Genomic DNA, 17,965 nt, shown 5'->3' with positions numbered 1-17,965 from the left:
GGTGCTCAGCATGTTGGAACGGGACAGGATCTACAAGCAAGTTTGAAACGTACAAGAAGCAATGTTTGAGCCCCGAGACCGACGAGGCTGTGTCGTGCATAGGCCAATTACGTCACAATATATCATCCAAACAATGTTTGGACTTGAGGCATGTGGGAGACTCTTTTCACCACTGAAGCCGTCAACCAACCTTTCCTGCGCACCAAGTCTGCCTATATCATCCATCTTGTTTCTTAGGATCTAACTATCAGACCCTAGTCGACCATGGCACCCTCTCGGGGCAAGGCGTCAATCGCCTCAGCTATAGACGACGGGGACACTGCTGTTCAACAACAATCCAACTCTGCCTTGATTTCCGCCAAACGCAACCTGAACTACCTCATCTCGCCGACTGCCAACACAGCCGAGAAGCCTGCTCGATTTCGAACGCGCGCACTGCTCCGCACAGTGCGATATGTAGGGCAGTTCATCATCTGGCGCCTGGTACGCTGGGCAAAATATATGGCAGTTGGAGCCTTGGTGGCCGCAGTCGGAGCTACTGCGGTTGGCGGCATGGTGTCCGGGGTGGCTTGGATAGCTGCTCCCCCTACAATTGGAGCAAGTGTTATTGCAGCGGGTGTTTGGGGAGTGGGCAGGCTTGCAGCCCGCAGGCTACATAAGAGATGGAAGAATAGCGGAGGCGATATGGGAGAGGAAGTCAGGGAGCGGGCTGAGGATCAAGCTGGAGGGATAAGGCAAGAGGGCTCGTATGGGTTGGATGTTGGGCCGAGAGCAGTGCCTTGGTGATGCATAGGTGATACAGAACATCGCTGAAGGCACCCACCATATTGTCTGCTCGTCTGAAGGGCTAGTTGAATCCATGTTTGATTTCTAGACGCCAAATCTCCGTGAAACGACTACGTCTTCACACCGGAAAACAATGAGATCATGACAGGTGACAGCACGTCAATTTTGGAATCTCTTCTTGTTGAGTTCTCATCTGCGGGAGAAGGCCTCCTTCCCAACGGTTTGACATGTCGAGCAGCTCACATGCTCGCAACAAGGACATGATCGCCTCCAGAAATCATATGATAGAGTCAGCATCCAAGAACACCCTGTCGTTGAGAACAAGCCAATGATATATCACTCATTCTGTCCCGGGAATAGTGGTCGCATAAGAGGAGAGAAGCCTGGGGGTGGAAAAGCAATACGAAATACGGGGGCCGAAACGAAGAGCGAGACCCCAACCGTTCCCAAAGAAGTGTCCCTGGTCTCCTGTTGGCCCCTGGCGGCACCCCTGGTGCCTCGGAGCAACAGACCCGAGATCTGACCTGCTCCTTCAGCCTCCAGTCTAAAATTCGGTTGGGCCGAGGTCGCTCATTTGAGGAATGGTCGCGCCTCCTGCTATAACTCGTACAGAAAGCAGCATTCTGGGCGTCAACGAGGCTGAAAGTCAGTGTCTGACCGGTTGTCTCTGTGCAACCGCTCTCGTTGCCTCTGTTCCTGGTGCTCCGTTCACTTTGTAGCTATTCTTACCAAGTCTGTCCGACCGGAAAATGCAGACCACAGTGTTATGTTGGGGAAACCCAGTCAAAATTCTCCTAGCGTCAAGGATCTGGGCTTCTAGCGGGCTTCTAGCGCAAGGCACCGAAGGCGATCCACCAATAATATCTCAGTCGGAGGAGGCTGCCGGCCGAGACTAGTGACGTTGCTCTTCCCCAACAAAAATCACAAAACCCTGCAGCATCTTTTTCGCAACCGGGAAGCTGCGCTGCGTTGCCGCTTCCCAACTCCAGCCTTTTGGGAATCGTCAGCCAACCTTGGAACCCATCAAGACCGCCTCATGAGACCAGGAAAATTTCTGTCCGAAGGGACTGGCCGATTTCCAGGTTCTCGCCGACCTCACTTAGTCCACGATTCGTCTGTTGTGCAAATGCTCTGGTGTCTGAGTATCCGCTGAGCATGATCGTCTTACCCTCGAAGTATTGCCTCCGATCTTATTGCCTGTGCCTCTGACCCATTCCACCGACTTCCCCACAATCGCCTCTCAACATATCTGAGGAAACTCAAACACACCATCACCCTTTCGGATTATCCTCACCCATTCTCATAAATATAGCCTTCGGTCCCAAGTCCTTCCTGATCTTCCCCCCCTTCATTCCCTCATTCCATCCTCAGTCCTCTGTACCTCTGGCATCAGTTGAACCTCGACTGCTTCAGCAATGCCTTCATCTCAACCCACCGCTGGTGACCTGGCTGTCAAGCCTGAGTTTCAGTCGTCTCAGCCATCGCCGATGGCTAAGCCCTCCGAACCCAATCGAAGCACCAAGTATGACCCCAAGAAAGTTCACATCACCGAGATGCCCATGACACGGTCGAATTGGTACAAACACGTCAACTGGCTCAACGTTACCCTCATCGTTGGCATTCCACTCTGGGGCTGCATCCAGGCCTTCTGGGTGCCCCTTCAGCTCAAGACCGCTGTCTGGGCAGTGCTATATTACTTTGCCACTGGGTTGGGTATCACAGCTGGATATCACAGATTATGGGCTCATACCTCTTATTCCGCCACTCTGCCTCTGAGATTCTTCCTCGCCGCTGTTGGTGGTGGTGCTGTCGAGGGTTCGATCAGATGGTGGTCGCGTGACCACCGAGCACACCACAGGTACACGGACACGGACAAGGACCCATACTCTGTCCGCAAGGGTCTGCTGTATTCTCACATTGGCTGGATGGTCATGAAGCAAAACCCCAAGAGAATTGGACGTACCGATATCTCGGATCTGAACGAAGACCCGATTGTCGTCTGGCAACATAAGAACTATCTCAAGGTCGTGATCTTCATGGGTCTGATCCTGCCTACTATTGTTGCTGGCCTGGGATGGGGTGATTGGTGGGGTGGTTTCATCTATGCTGGCATTCTCCGAATCTTCTTCGTTCAGCAAGCCACCTTCTGCGTCAACTCTTTGGCCCACTGGCTGGGAGACCAACCTTTTGACGACCGCAACTCCCCGCGTGACCACGTCATCACGGCTTTGGTTACTCTAGGTGAAGGCTACCACAACTTCCACCACGAGTTCCCCTCCGATTACCGCAATGCGATCGAGTGGCACCAATATGATCCCACCAAGTGGTTCATCTGGACCTGCAAACAGCTCGGTCTTGCGTACGACCTGAAACAATTCCGCAGCAACGAAATCGAAAAGGGTCGCCTTCAGCAACAACAAAAGAAGCTTGATCAGAAACGTGCCAGGCTCGATTGGGGTGTTCCTCTCGATCAACTTCCTGTTATGGAATGGGATGAGTACGTTGATCAATGCAAGAACGGCCGTGGTCTGATTGCTGTCGCCGGAATTGTTCACGATGTAACGGATTTCATCAAGGACCATCCGGGTGGCAAGGCTATGATCAACTCCGGCATTGGCAAAGATGCCACTGCCATGTTCAATGGTGGTGTGTATATGCACAGCAACGCAGCTCACAACTTGCTTTCGACAATGAGAGTTGGTGTCATCCGTGGCGGAGGTGAGGTTGATATCTGGCGGCGGTCTCAATTGGAGGCCAAGGGTGAAGTCAGCCGTGATTCCTCTGGCGAAAGGATCATTCGAGCTGGGTACCAACCAACCAAAGTGCTCCAGAACACTCCTACCGCAGGAGCCGCTTGAATGCAGCGTATGTCGAATGGAAATGACAGCGGATTGATGAATTAGATCATGGAAACCATTTTTACCTTCAGCAGCGATATGTACAGTTGAGTTGGGCGTTCCAGGAAAACGGAGACAGGGCAAATGGGTTGGGGGCGACTGTGGATATGGAATACACTGTCGATTCCAAGGAGTGATTGAGGAAATTGAGCCTTCGGAAGCTTTCTCACAAGACCACTCCAAATACCCATGACATGTCATGGCAGTATGAAATTCAATGAAAGCAATTCACTGTGATTATATTATGGTTTGAAGTCTATATCGTTCCCTGGTTGGTTGAGAGGCTGTGGCTGGGCAACTGGTGCAGCTGTGAGGATGAGGGCACGCCTAGGCAAGAGGTAGTCTGGGCGGGAAGGTGCAGGTGTGCTTCTCCGCATCCCGTGCCTGTACCCGCAACTTACGCATCTAAATTCGTCCGAACTCCGCCTTGTGATGCGTTGTGCAGTGTCTCTTCTCCCAAAAGTATCCAAACGCATCCATCACCTTCTGTCCCCAAGGCTGACTTGCCACGATATCCGACCATCGACCAGGCGTCGCACGATCGGTTTTCTGGATATTTGGACACTCTTGGACAGCTATGCGTCTCGGCTGTTAACATTTTATGATTGTACAAGTAGATGCATTTGCTCGGTTGCTGTCGCTCTTCACTACATGCTGCATGCGCTGCTTTTACCCTTACCAGATTAACTGACTGTCAATTTTATTGAGGTTGTCTTTTCCATACTTGATTGACATTTCATCTTCCTAGAATCTAGAGTATTTGACCATTAGCCCGCCATGTCTTTCCGAGAACTAGGCAACGAGAAGTTCAAAGCCGGCGAGTACAAGGAAGCCGAGCAACTCTATACCCAAGCGTGCGTCTCTCGTTCCACCCTCATCGCTGCGTTTGTCTTTGAACATCCAAGGTCCTAACCTTGTAAATGAAACAGGATCGCTGAACACTCCCGCTCCGACCCCAAAGTCTTTGCTAACCGAGCCCTCACCCGCATCCGTCTCCAAGACTGGCCCGGCGCTGAAACCGACGCGCGCAAGGCGATAGAATTATACGGTGTCAAACACAAGAATGCCGCCATGAAATCTCATTATTATCTGGCGCAAGCCCTCCTGGCGCAACGTCATGTCACCGAAGCGCTGGAGGAGGCCAAAACAGCATATGCCATTTGTCTAGAGACACACGACAGCTCTGCAGAGTTGATCAGCAATTTCATTTTGAAAGCGAAGCAAGCACAATGGCAGGCTAAAGAGACGGCGCGTTTGCGAGAGATGAATGAGACGTTGGCATTGGTTGAAGACCTGCTGGACGCACAATTACAACGAGACCTTGACGCTGTGGAAGAAAAGTTCAAGGCAGGCGAGATTGGGGACACGGGACGTCGGGAGGAGATTGAAGAACTTCAAAGAGAGGCTGAAGTGAGAAGAGCAAATATCAGACGGGGCTTTGAGGACAAGGGTGTACCAGATTCGGCGGAGAGAGTATGTGCACAGACGTTGCCTCTATGTGACTATGTTGCTAATCTGGCTGCCGTGCACAGGTTGTCCCTGACTGGCTCATTGACCCCATAACGTTCGAAGTGATGCACGACCCTGTTGTAACACCTACTGGCGTCTCATACGAGCGGGTGTCTTTGTTAAAACACATCAAGGTCGTCGGAACTGACCCCCTCACAAGGCAGCCTCTCAAGCCGGACAACCTGATACCCAATGTCGCGTTGAAGAATGCCTGTGCAGAGTTTCTGGAGAAGAACGGTTGGGCCGCTGATTGGTAGTCGCTGTGCCTCAGAGGAGATCTCGCGGTGGTCGTCCTCTTGGATAACCTCGTTGGTGTAAACGACATACGTTTCATTGGTGCTCATGTGCAACATGAAGCACGATCAATGATCCACTCTTGTTGGTGTGATATGGCACTTGTCATAGACTGAGGAGTGAGCATATTGAAAGCGGGGGCTACGGATCATCACAAGCACGCAACGGCGTATGGAGCACGATGGATGGGAATGCGACTACATGTGCTTTTTACTGGATCTCTTTTCAGATGGAGTGGCTTTGGTGCAGCACTTTGATCTACACTCACGATCAGCCTCGGAAACCAAAAAAGAGCTGGATGAGTTAATGATTGCTGGACAATGCTCTGCTGGATAGTGATCCTAATGGTGGATGAATAACAGCAATGGCAACAGCAACAGCCTTTGCCACCAGCAATGAAAATAGTGACTTGTTGTTCACAAACACTACCTCCTGTAGCTGTGTGGCTGGTTCAACAACGAGGTACCTCGTACTTGTACTTGCGTGACTTGGTAAAGAAACAGCCCTCGGTCAGCGCCACTCGGAGGATATTCGTCCCCCACCAAAAGCGCAAAGAAATGGGTCCTCTGGACTCTGACGTCGTTTTTTGGTTGGGGGGATCAACCACCAAATAATTACCATCTGTTGACGTTTCCTCCGCCTGCGGTGTTTTACATCCTTGTGACATCTGCTCTGCATTGCTTGCGTTGTACCTTGAGCAGAATCTTGATACAGTATCCTGCCAACCAAGAAACACCAGAGGTCAGTTACTGTCTCTATTACCCCTCCAAGCGACCAATGCGTCATTACCACCACCACGGTAGGCGGTGACACTAGAGGTGGTGTCTCAACCTCCAGTCCTTGATGGATCGAGGACATTCCCTCTCACAGACATTCGCCGTCCATCCGGCTCTAGATCTTGCCTAGCAGCCAGTTCACCCTTCAGCCGTCTCTGTTATACATGTTCTTGTGACTAGGGTCAGTCGGTGCTAACGCTGAGCACGCAACGCAGGCACCCCTCCACACCGTCCGTTAACTCCATCCAAGCCTCCCTCTCAGAGATTTCTCTTCCTCTCAGTTTTGCGAGTGCAGCCAGGGCCTGCCTTTTAGTTCGGAAAAGGAAAAAAGTAAACAAAATACAATCTCCGGGTCGTTGAAAAGATGCCTTCCGCAGCGTTTCAAAAGGCCGCCGACGACAGTCGTCTGCTCAAGGCCAAGCCCAGCAATGACGAGTTATTGGAGGTGAGTTCCTATCTGACATGTCTTTTCTTGCTGGCAACTTTCGGTGGAGAGGAATGTAAGGGAGGGGGCCCCTGAAAAAAGGAAACGGGAGGAAAGGAGACACGAGCCCCCACTACGATCGAGTTGGTGAGACCATTGCAAATGATTGCAAAATGCTGGATGCTCTACGTGGAGGCATCTTCTCCTAGCAGCTCTGTCCCGCCAACCCTGTGTCACAAAGCTTCTGAACATCCCACATTTCTGTTCCTGGACGGCCCTATGATTTTTTTCTTCCTAAGCAAGACCTAAGCATTAACAAATTCTAACTAATCTCTCCGTAATATCTAGCTTTACGCCCTCTTCAAGGTCGCCAATGGCGAGGATATCTCCAAGGCTCCCGCTCCAGGAATGTTCGACCTGAAGGTACCAGACCCCAATCCTATATATCACTTTGTATATTTCCATCCCAAAAAAAGTCCATGCCACTAACCCGATTCTTTGTCTCTTGTGAACAGGGCAAAGCGAAGCACAAGGCCTGGCAGAAGGAGGTCGATGCCGGTACCACCGCCGAGGCCGCTGAGGAGCGCTACATCAAGCTCGTCGACAGTCTCAAGCTCAAGTACGGCTTTGATCCGCACAAGGCGCCCGAGGCCGTCGGCGGGAATTAAAGAGGTCTCCTTGGGCAGCAGGCAGGCCATGGAAGCGGACAGACTTGGTAGTGCCCACGGCTGAACGGTTGTTCTTGACTTTTGACCAATACATCTTTCTCAGACACACCAACACAACACAACTTGCCTCTTTATGGTTGTAGTAGCAACGCTGACGGTTTGCCGCGTTGTGGATTTTTCGATCGACGAAAGTCGTGGACCTCTTGAGAACCAGGCCCAAAGTAGCACAGGAGGGATGTCCTCGCCATAACCACACACATACACACTGTGGTCATCCTACGCCGTCTCTGTCCCCTGTTTCTTCCCATTCACTCTATTGCCGTCTTCCCTGTGTTCTTCGTCCGCTTCATCGTCATCGTCATCATCATCTTCATCCTCGTCGTCGTCATCATCATTATCATCACCCGTAATCTCCTGTCCCGCAAACATCATCCACTGCCCACCCAGCACACTCTTCCTCCACACCTTGGTCACCCCGTCGCCGCCGGTGCTCATGAGCACCTGGCCCTGCGAGTCGAACATGACGGACCAGGCGTCCGTGTGCGCCTGGGCGAGCGTGGTAGCAGACGAGAGGGTGGTCATGTAAGGAAACGTGTAGGCCGTCCGGGCGGGGTTCGCCGAGTGTTGCGGCGCCGATGTCCCGGAGGACGAAGGGGACGTGTGGTGCGTCACGGTGGTCCCGTGTCGGCCGGCGATTTGGGTCGTCAGACTCGATTGATGTTGCTGTTGTGACTGTTGTTGCATACTCATGCTACGTGTTGTTGGCGTTGGTGTAGAGTGTTGCGGGTCTGCGCCGTTGTTGCGGCCTGGAGGGCCATTGTTGCGCTGTTGCCGACTGTCATCGCCGTCTCTGGCCGCAGCGCCAGGGCCGTCAGCGACACCGAGTTCAAAGATGCGTACGGCGCCGTCTTTGCACGCCGTCGCGATGCGGTCGGTGCCACGCACGCTGAACGGCGCCCATGCCACGTCCCGCACCAGCGTTGGATGCGTGGGCAGTCTGATGGCCTCGTAGAACATCAGTCGGTGGCTGGCGTTGCTGCCACCCGAGATGCCCGTGCCACCGCTGATGCCCATGCCTATGCCACCCATGCTCACGTCCGCGCTGGTACCGGTGTGCGAGGGCACGACGCTGCGATAGATCTTGACCTCGTTGAGCGCGCAGACCACGATGCCCAATTGGTCGCGGTCGTCGCTGACCGAGTTGATGTAAGCCAGCGGCGTCGGGTTCGGGTCGAAGCGCACTTTGAAGCTGGTCTCTTCGCCGCGGCCGGGCGTGGCGCTTGTACCCGTCGCGCACACGTTGAAGCAGTCCAGTAGCGTCCACTCTCGCAGATCGTCCGGTGTGCTCGGCTCGTAGATGCTCAGCAGGCCCTGTCGGTCAATCAGGGCCAGGAACGTCGACACGTGGTCCGTTGCCAGCGTCTTGACGTCCATGCTCACAAATGGCACGCGCGGCGTCGATGGGATTGTCGCGACGCGCCTAAACCGATGGCCTCCTCGAGGAGCTTGCGAAGCGTCTTCACTCCAGAGGTGGAATTTGAGATCGTTGCCTATGCTGCCTAGGTGTGTGCCTAGCGTTGGGTGTAGGAACTTGGCCTTTTTGGTACATATTGCGTTGTCTGGTTAGCAGGGAGTACGCATAAAAAGAGGAAAGGAAAATAGATGGGATCGGGAAGCCAAAAGGATTTCTTTAAAACTCACATCTCTCACATCGGAGTCATGTGCCGTGAAGGTGTCCAGCAACTTTCTCTCACCCGTCTTCGGATCTCGCTCCCAGACCTTGATCCGGTGGTCTATCGACGCCGTCAGGATGAGGGTGCCGTTGAAGTTGGTGTGCACCACTGTGACGCGATCGTGATGGCCCGGATCGAACGCCGAGCTTTTACCCATTGTGGAGAGCAGACGGCGCTATTAGTAGCGACCCGGAAGCTGCTCAATTGAACGTCTGAGTGATCAAGCAGAGAGCAGATTCGGCAGGGGAAGTCGTGGTCATAAGTGGCTTGGGGGAAGTAAATACTTCATTCCTGAGGTCGATTGATGGACAAGGATGTGTCAGGTTAGGCCGTGCTGAGACATTGCATGCTAATAGCTTTCATTTCCGGTAGATAGATTCTTAGAGGTGTCTCGGAGCTCGGTATAACCCACAACTGACAATATTGGATACAGAGAGCAAGAAATAGAGAGGCATTTTCGTGGATGTCAATAGTAGCTTTCGAGGTTTGGTTGGTTGGTTTCAAGCAGCCCCTGATTGGCTGAATATCTGCGAGGCTGGCTCCGTCGGATTATCATTATTCCGAAGACTACAAGCTGGGATTGACCAAAGGACAGATTGTCAGGTCGCCAACTTGATATCTCACAGCATCCTACCATTGTTCGACAAAAAGGCTGTTGTTGGTACATTCACCGGCGCGCAGTCTCGTCTGGGTGAAGCATTACCATGGCTCCCATCTCTGTGCGGTCGAGGTAACACAAAAGTCGCATCTTACATCAAGAACATCATGGCTTCTTCCGCACTCAGCCCTTCAGAGAAATGGTCGCTGTTTGTGGCCACCGGAGCTTCTCTGGCTGTGATTGCCAACACCTTCCAGGGAGATGGAGCCCCTCTTGTGGCATCCCTCGCGTTCTCGACCCTGGCTTTCTCTATGACTTATGCTTTTGTGCGATGGTCCGGCCCGGCTTTTGTCAAGGCTGGCCTGAAAGGGAGAGACATGAGCAAGATCATGCCTAAAGAGATGTGAGCAGTTTTCAATGCTGAATAGGGTGCGGACGCTAATCTGCATAGTCCTGAGGCCATGGGGGCAGTGGCTGCGGCGGTCTACATACTGGCTCTGATGGCCTTCATTCCTTTCGCCTTCTACAAGGACATCGTCGCTGCTACGTCCGGTGGAGGAAACCGGGATGTCGTTCTCACAGTCACTGAGGTCGAGACTGGACGCTTTTTGCACCGATTTCCTCACTCGAAACTGTCCTCGTATCAATCGGCACTGAACACGCTCCAAGCCACGACCATACTTGGTATATGCGACGACCTCCTCGACCTTCGCTGGAGACACAAGTTCTTCATCCCCGCGGTAGCATCACTACCCCTGCTGATTGTTTACTATGTCGACTTTGGCGTCACTTCGGTGGTGGTTCCCAATTTCCTTGTCCCTTACATGCCTAATCAAGCTCGTCTCATCGACCTGTCATTCTTCTATTACCTGTACATGTCAGCACTGTCAATATTTGCCCCAAACTCCATCAACATCCTCGCAGGGGTCAATGGGATTGAAGTTGGACAGTCACTGGTGATTGCGGGACTCTTGGTGCTCAATTCAGCACTCTATCTGGTCCCTTTCCCTGGGAATCCGGTCTTGAACCACGCCTATGCAACGCGCCCACATCCTGCCACCGATGGACATCTCATGACGCTGTATATCTTATTGCCATTCTTGGCCGTGTCGACAGCCCTTTACATCCACAACCGATACCCAGCTAGAGTCTTCGTTGGGGACACATATTGCTATGTCGCAGGCATGACATTTGCGGTGGTGGCGATCATGGCGCATTTCAGCAAGACACTCCTTCTGCTTCTGATTCCACAGATTGCCAACTTCCTCTACAGTACTCCACAGCTATTCCACCTGATTCCGTGTCCTCGACATCGGCTACCCAAGTTTAACGCAAGAACAGGCCTCCTCGAGCCCAGTGTGACACCATGGCCACCGGAGAGGCCTCCCAGCAAGCTTCTCACGGCGGTATTCTTCTTCCTCGAGAAGTTACACCTAATTCAAGTGACGGTGGATTCCAAGACGAACCGCATCTCTAGCACATCGAATCTGACCATTATCAATTTGTGGCTGGTATGGAGGGGTCCTATGAGAGAAGAACAGCTCACAAGGGAGTTGCTGGTCATGCAGACGTGCTGTGGCCTCTTAGGGCTGTTTGTGCGGCACACGATGGCGTTGATAATATTCGGCATTGATAATCGGGGGCTGGGGTCTGCGGTGTAGTAGACATATGGCGTGAAATAGCGTATAGACCTTGATTGATACCCCTGTGATATAGACGAATCAACCTTTATCTGATATGCCTTGTATTCCTCGTGTAGTATGTGCCGAAGATGATCCGAATCCCAGGTCACCCACTGCAGCCTTCCAGCCTTCCAAGCGTGTCCTAATGCGTCTTCTAGTTAACTGCAAATTGCCTTACACGGGTAATAGGATCCCCAGATGAGTTTGTAAGGCTACCGAGTCGTTGTATGGGGTGATCGGGCAGGTCTTTGGTAAATGTCGGTGTCGTGCGTCACCTTCGGGATCTTCCGATTCACTTCTCGCTCGACTCTTTCATCCATCTTCGCCGCAACTCGCTCAGGATTTCAACCTGCTCACAACTTCACACGACAGCTGTCAGGTTTCCCTCTGATGGCCGGAAGACCTTCAAAACGAGTCAAGCTCGACTCCAACCCAAGTCACATTCCATCGGCCTCGCAGAGATCGCCTCCAGACAGCAATGTCGCGGACCCAGCATCCATCCGGGTGAAGAGAGCCGCGTTCCTCAGTTCAATCTCAAGGTCAATCTCACCTCCAGGCATCTCGAGATCGGGAACAACGACGCCGCAGCCGCAGACCCAGACGAGCGAGAGCCCAAAAAAGGACGATCCTCCTCGTCCTCCGCTACCTCAGATTCAATCACCCAAGCGAGTCCACGCAGATTCAGACAGTCAATACACCAACATTGAATCCAGCCAAACCTCTACAGCGAAGCTCGTTCCCTCCCCTTTCAGACTCACGACCATACGTGACCTTCCGCCTTCCAAGAACGCTGATACTGTCTCACTACATGACATCCTCGGGAATCCACTGATCAAGGAAGCATGGATCTTCAACTACTGCTTCGATGTCGACTGGCTGATGACCCATTTCGACCCCGATATTCGCCCCAGTGTCAAAGTAAAGATTCTTCATGGCTCGTGGAAGAATGACTCTCCAAACAAGATCCTCATCGACGATGCGTGTCGGAGATGGACCAATGTTGAAGCCGCGACTGCTTATTTGCCTGACCAGTTCGGAACTCACCATAGCAAGATGTTCATTCTCTTTACCCACGATGACCTTGCGCAGGTTGTTATCCACACAGCCAATATTTTGGAGAAGGACTGGACCAACATGACCCAGGCGGCATGGCTGTCTCCTATGCTACCACTTCTAGAAGGCAAGCAGGTAGACAAACCGGGCAAGATAGGAACTGGGACGAGATTTAAGCATGATTTGCTCGCCTATCTCACCGCATACGCATCAAAAACAAAGGACCTGCGGGAACAACTGGCTCAATTCGATTTTAGAACCGTCAGAGGTGCCCTTGTTGCTTCCGTTCCGTCACGAATGAAGGAGTCCTCAACCGCGCAGAAGAACGAGGTCGCCTGGGATTTGAAGCTCTGGGGCTACCCAAGTCTGTTGCGAGCGTTGAGATCGATTCTCCCAACACAAGGGAAGACTATACCATCCAACAAGCAGACAGGCACAGAGTCACCGCATGTTGTTTGCCAGATTTCCTCAATCGCCACCCTCCCACAGAGCTGGCTAAATCAGTTCTTCCCAGTGCTCTACTCTGCCCTGCAATTTACCTCAACCAGTCCAGCACGTGAATGGGAGCCCGAGCGCATCTCAATCATCTACCCAACACCTCACAACGTTGCGGCATCGCTCGACGGGTACGCATCCGGCGGATCCATCCACACAAAGGCACAATCCGCTGCTCACTTGAAACAAATCACTGGCCTTCGAAGATCATTGTGTCAATGGACCAGAGGCTCAATCAAAGACGCAAGAGCGGGAAGAGACGAGGCGGCACCACACATCAAGACATATGTGTGCTTTGCCAGCAAGCCGATGACGACGAAACCAAGACCGGAGGTGAAGTGGGCGTTGTTGACGAGCGCGAATCTAAGCCAGCAGGCCTGGGGCACTCTCCGCGTGAAAGATAAGGAGATTGTCGTGCAGAGCTACGAGATCGGCGTGCTTGTCTGGCCAGAGCTGTTTGCCGAGAACTTTGACGCCGAAGGCGCCAGTGAGACGGACGAGCACGGTGCAGTGGGAGAAGAGACCAGTGATGCCCGAAAGATAAAGATGATTCCCGTGTTCGGAGGAGATACACCTCAACACCCTCCACACACCTCGAACGACATCGCCGAAGCATCGCCTGGTCCCGAAACACTGGTCGGCCTGCGCATCCCGTACGACCTCCCCCTTACGCCTTACAAGGACGGCGACATGCCATGGAGTCCGCAGGGCGTGTACGAGCAGCCCGACCGCTGGGGTAGACGATGGCCCAGGAATTTCACCTGAGCTGTCGTCTCTCTCTCTCTCTCTCCATCTCTCTGAAACCCGTTTTGCAGTCTCTTTCCCGTGTCCCACCCCTAACAACACCATCACGACAACCGTCCCTTGGACAGTAATGAGATTGATTATCCTCCTTCGGTGGGAGACACAACCTCTGTGACGGACGATGTTGTCAAGAGAGAGAGGAACACAGATGCGGCCACAAGCCATGACGAATGGTGATAATGATGTATCCATTACAACGACTTCTGTATGTCCACGCCAGCGGAATGAGGAGAAGACAGCAAGGACTCTGGAGATTACTATCAAGGTCGTCTCACTGGGCTCATCATACTCGTACATCTATGTACGTCAATGTACCTCATATCTACAGCCTGCACCCAGGAGATTCTACAATCCCCAAGGGTCCAAGCTATTCATATACATCCCACACTTTTATCATAATAATAGAGAAGTCTTCGTTCCTTGTCGTCTCCGTGCGTGTATTCCGGTCTTGGCCACTCAGCTGATCTGTTCGGGTTCTAGCAGCCAGTCCCCCACGTTTCCTGTTACCGTGTATATACAGTAGATACCCGGTTTGGTGGCTAGGCATTGAAGTACGGGCTCGTGACCTTGGTGCTGTCCCGTCTCAACCGTCGTCCTCCTGCGGTGGGGGTGCGAGGCCGACCTGCCGAGCGGGTTTCTTTCGCCAGGTCTGGCTTGATCTTGGACCGCGAGGTTCGTTCGCCCTTTGACTTGGACCGGCGTGCTGTTGTGTCGTTGGCAGCGTCAGACTCAAACTTGCTGTCATCTCCGTCGTCGTCCGGAGTGGGACTAGATATGACCGTTGTGGCAGCCCTGGTGCTTGTTCTTGTTCGTCCCCGCGAGGATGGCTGAGACGCGGCCGTGGAATTTCCCTGAGCCCGAGGTTTGGGCGCTGAGGAGTTGCGTTTGGTAGCTCTCGTGGGCACATAGTCGTCCGAATCGGAGTCAATCGAAGTTTTGTCATCGTGATCACTATCGTCGTCATCTTCTCCTTCGCCCCTCAAGTCGTCCTCGTCATCATCATCAGCAGCATCGCCGACATCGTATAGCCTGCTTTCGATACCGGATTCGTGGTCGAACTCTTCCATGTCTCCGCTATCGTCGCTGGGAGGCGCTGATAAACCTGAACTCTCGTGCTCACTGCCTCCAGGTTCATCGAGGATAGACTTTCCAGGTCGTCGACGTCGAAGCGCGGGTTTCAACGGCGAGACAGAAGACGGGGTCGGATACTGATAGTCTGAAGCTCGTTCTTTCCCCTTGGAAATGGAGTGAGCCGAGACATGCGATTTCGGCGCGTCTTGGTGATGGACCACTTCGAGGTCACTTTCGACCAGCTGCTCTTCGTCGGAGTCGAGAAGAAACCCGCCTCCCTCACCGAAGTCGTCCTCGGCGGTCTGAGTTTCAGGTAAATCTCGATGCGCCATGGGAGCCTCGTCGTCAGTTTCCAACATGATCGGCTGGTCTTGACTCTTCCCCACTGCCAGCTCATCAACCGCATTCTGATCGCCGTATGTGTCCCTCACTCTCTCCCTGATCCTCAGCCCGACAACAAATTTTCTCCATAGCTCCAATACCATCGACTCTATCTTCTTCTCCTGTTTTTTCCTCTGCTCCTCATTGAATTCGTGCCATGCCTCTTTGACAGCCCGCTCATTCTCCTTCGCGACGACCACTCCGGTGCATATGGGCACTGCGCGCTTGTTGCCGAATTCAAAGCCCGTGACTGCCTCAGCAAAGTCAACCTGTAGCTTCTTACAGATCCGCACAGTCCCTCTCAGAGGAATATGAACGGCGCCTTTGGGCACCATCGAAGGAACAAAGCAATCTATGTTTCCATAGGCGTTCTTCGGTATCACCCCGTTTTGTATTGGAGGAGGGATGATGTATTCAGTCTGATCCCAGCTGTACAGGCCCTGCATCTGTTTCTCTCCAGTTTGTCGTTCGTGTTCTTCTGCTTCCCGCTTACGAGTCAACGTGACAGCCCGCACCGGAACTAGCTTCAAAGGAGCCTCCCCGGCTGAAGGACGACGGCCCTCTTTATGCCATGACTCTGCTGTCAAACATCGTTCAACGTCGGATCGGCGAAACACTGGCTCCTCCTTCTGGTTGTCGCCCTTTCCTGAAACGAAGATGCGCACCGGTTTGGCGTTGGGTCGAAGTGCTTCTTCACGGCGGAGGAACCGTTCGAGCACATAATCAGCGGAGGCCTTAAGTGACTGCAAAGTGTCGACTTCTTGACCACCGCCGTCCTTCTTCTCAGGGAGCTGAGGGACAAGATCCGTCGCATCTTCCACGTCGTCGACCGCTGTTCTCATCGGGTCAGGCCGAGCGTAGCCACTCATTACGCGCTTGAACCAGTCGTAGTCCTCGTATCTCTTGACCTTGCCGTGTTTGTTGTATACAGGAATCTTCTCCACAGGGAATCGAAACCCTTTTGTCTTGCCTGGCCAAATTCTTTTCTTCAGATATCGCACAGTCACATCCTTCGCCGAGCCATCCGAAGAATACGCAATGACATAGGCCATCACTGTCTTTGTCTTCTCGGCTTTGATGCCGCGGGGCTCGAAGGTCGCAAGGGTTTCGGGAGTAGTTGCTACCGGGGACGTAAGAACGAGTGGAGATACAGGGAGGATTTTGTGTGTTATAGGAGATATTGCCTCAGTCCAGTAGGTGGGGAAGGGATTGTCTCGGTCGTATTTCTGAGGTCGTTTCTTGGGCATGGTTGGGGTGATGTCCACAACTGAGGAGTCGTCGTCTTCGAGCTCAGAACCGACCTTGACTGGTTTGCGAGGCCCGCCTTTCCGTCGTGCTGGAGTCTTTGTGATCTCCGATATCGATTTGGCGTCTCCAGACTCTGAATCGTTAAGAGAAGTATCGGAATCGACCTCCTCGATGGCCTTTTTGGGTAGTGCTTGTTCTGCCTTGGTCCAACCGAAGCCACTAGGCTGTAGACTCGCTACCAACCTGGCCTCGATACCTAAGCCTCTCAGCAGTGCGGTAAACAGTTGAGCGCCGACGTCCCTCGAGCCCTCAGACTTCCTCGCGAGCTGACGGAATTCCTGGATATTTCTGATTCGCTCTCCATGTACCTCAGGATTGTGCTCGTCGTTGCGCTGAGATTGGATAGTCTGCTTCAAGCTCTGCCGGGTACCGTAGCCACGCTTCCGTAAACCAGGAGCAGTAACGGCAAACCTCTTCTTCCAATATGCAGCCAGGACTTTCATAAGGGAGATTAGTGGATCGCCATTGCTCATGTCGGGTTTGCCCTGCTCGACACGTTTGCTTGGTCTGCCCCAATCTCTTTCATCACGCGGGTCACCAGCCCTCTGTTTGTCATGTCTCTTGCCCCTACCCTTTGTAGAATCTCCAATTCCCTCTGTCTCTACAGATATCAACCCACTGGCTCTCTTCCACTTCTCGACCTCCTTCTTGATCGGAGGAGGCAGCTGTTGGACGAGGATCTGTTGAACCTCCCTGTCTGAGACCCAGCTGTTCCGAATCGAGTTGTGCCATAGTAGGAATTGCACGTGTAGTTGATGGGTACAAACCCGGACCTGCTTTTCGCGCTTCGAGGGACCTTTGCGCTTTTTTGCCGCTTGCGCAATCCAGTTGTCGGCTTCATTGTCCGCTCTGCGCAAAGTTATCTCGATAGGACCGTCCGACTGCGGTTTATAGGCCGGTAACTCCTTCTCATGATCGTAGCCTGCAGCGTCTTCCCATTCTATATCTTCGTCCTCGTCCTCTTCCTTTTCATCATGATGAGTCGAAGCCGACGGCTGCCTGAGGTTCGATGGGACGTCTTCGAACTGCTCGCTGTCTACGTCACTGAGAGAGGATTCGGAGTCGTCACTCCCGAGAGAAAACGTCTCGGTCCGTTGTAGCCCTGGAAAATTTCTCGATTGGGCGTCCAATACATCTGCGAGGCGTGCTTTCTTCACAGGAGTCTCTCGAGAGGGAGCCGGTGGCGACGTGGATCGCCTCTTTCTCGGGAGGAATGGTGGCATTGGATTCTACCCTGGAAGAGCACAGAGCCTCAGCTCTAGATCATACAAGGTAAGAGGCCAAAGACGATAACACCGACACCAACATACAGGATGCAGGCAGCATCCGGTGCGATTTGCGCGACTTTCCCAGGGCGGTAAATGGTGACGTCGCTAAGGTCTCCAGAGGCACCAGAGGGTTTAAGCGAAAAGTGATGATCTCGCGGCGCAGATGGCGCCTGGAACAATCCACTGGGATTTTTTTTGCGGGGGGGCATGAACGAAAG

General features: G+C 53.0%; 7 protein-coding genes across 7 annotated transcripts; 5 read left to right on the top strand and 2 right to left on the bottom strand.

Moving 5' to 3' along the window:
• Positions 1–264: 264 nt before the first annotated feature.
• AYO21_10722 (hypothetical protein) lies at positions 265–786 on the top strand (the record flags this gene model as incomplete). Its single annotated transcript, XM_022660631.1, has 1 exon — positions 265–786. One exon carries the CDS (start codon positions 265–267, stop codon positions 784–786), a length of 522 nt encoding a protein of 173 aa, XP_022507059.1.
• Positions 787–2,201: 1,415 nt separating this feature from the next.
• Positions 2,202–3,644, top strand: AYO21_10721 (acyl-CoA desaturase; the record flags this gene model as incomplete). Its single annotated transcript, XM_022660630.1, has 1 exon — positions 2,202–3,644. The coding sequence occupies one exon, from the start codon at positions 2,202–2,204 to the stop codon at positions 3,642–3,644; it is 1,443 nt and encodes a 480-aa protein (XP_022507058.1).
• Positions 3,645–4,460: 816 nt separating this feature from the next.
• Positions 4,461–5,449, top strand: AYO21_10720 (hypothetical protein; the record flags this gene model as incomplete). The annotated part of the gene is made up of 3 exons (XM_022660629.1): positions 4,461–4,537; positions 4,613–5,156; positions 5,216–5,449. 3 exons carry the CDS (start codon positions 4,461–4,463, stop codon positions 5,447–5,449), a joined length of 855 nt encoding a protein of 284 aa, XP_022507057.1.
• A 1,177-nt stretch (positions 5,450–6,626) lies between these two features.
• AYO21_10719 (hypothetical protein) lies at positions 6,627–7,354 on the top strand (the record flags this gene model as incomplete). The annotated part of the gene is made up of 3 exons (XM_022660628.1): positions 6,627–6,707; positions 7,035–7,109; positions 7,202–7,354. The coding sequence occupies 3 exons, from the start codon at positions 6,627–6,629 to the stop codon at positions 7,352–7,354; spliced, it is 309 nt and encodes a 102-aa protein (XP_022507056.1).
• Positions 7,355–7,630: 276 nt separating this feature from the next.
• AYO21_10718 (hypothetical protein) lies at positions 7,631–9,244 on the bottom strand (the record flags this gene model as incomplete). Its single annotated transcript, XM_022660627.1, has 2 exons — positions 7,631–8,950; positions 9,056–9,244. The coding sequence occupies 2 exons, from the start codon at positions 9,242–9,244 to the stop codon at positions 7,631–7,633; spliced, it is 1,509 nt and encodes a 502-aa protein (XP_022507055.1).
• A 608-nt stretch (positions 9,245–9,852) lies between these two features.
• On the top strand, positions 9,853–13,680 carry AYO21_10717 (hypothetical protein; the record flags this gene model as incomplete). Its single annotated transcript, XM_022660626.1, has 3 exons — positions 9,853–10,088; positions 10,137–11,196; positions 11,740–13,680. 3 exons carry the CDS (start codon positions 9,853–9,855, stop codon positions 13,678–13,680), a joined length of 3,237 nt encoding a protein of 1,078 aa, XP_022507054.1.
• Positions 13,681–14,258: 578 nt separating this feature from the next.
• On the bottom strand, positions 14,259–17,956 carry AYO21_10716 (hypothetical protein; the record flags this gene model as incomplete). The annotated part of the gene is made up of 3 exons (XM_022660625.1): positions 14,259–17,581; positions 17,637–17,737; positions 17,790–17,956. The coding sequence occupies 3 exons, from the start codon at positions 17,954–17,956 to the stop codon at positions 14,259–14,261; spliced, it is 3,591 nt and encodes a 1,196-aa protein (XP_022507053.1).
• Positions 17,957–17,965: the final 9 nt, after the last annotated feature.

The sequence above is a fragment of the Fonsecaea monophora genome (assembly GCF_001642475.1).
Source record: "Fonsecaea monophora strain CBS 269.37 chromosome Unknown Scaff129, whole genome shotgun sequence".
Taxonomy (NCBI): domain Eukaryota; kingdom Fungi; phylum Ascomycota; class Eurotiomycetes; order Chaetothyriales; family Herpotrichiellaceae; genus Fonsecaea; species Fonsecaea monophora.
This window is presented reverse-complemented; position numbering and strand designations above follow the sequence as displayed.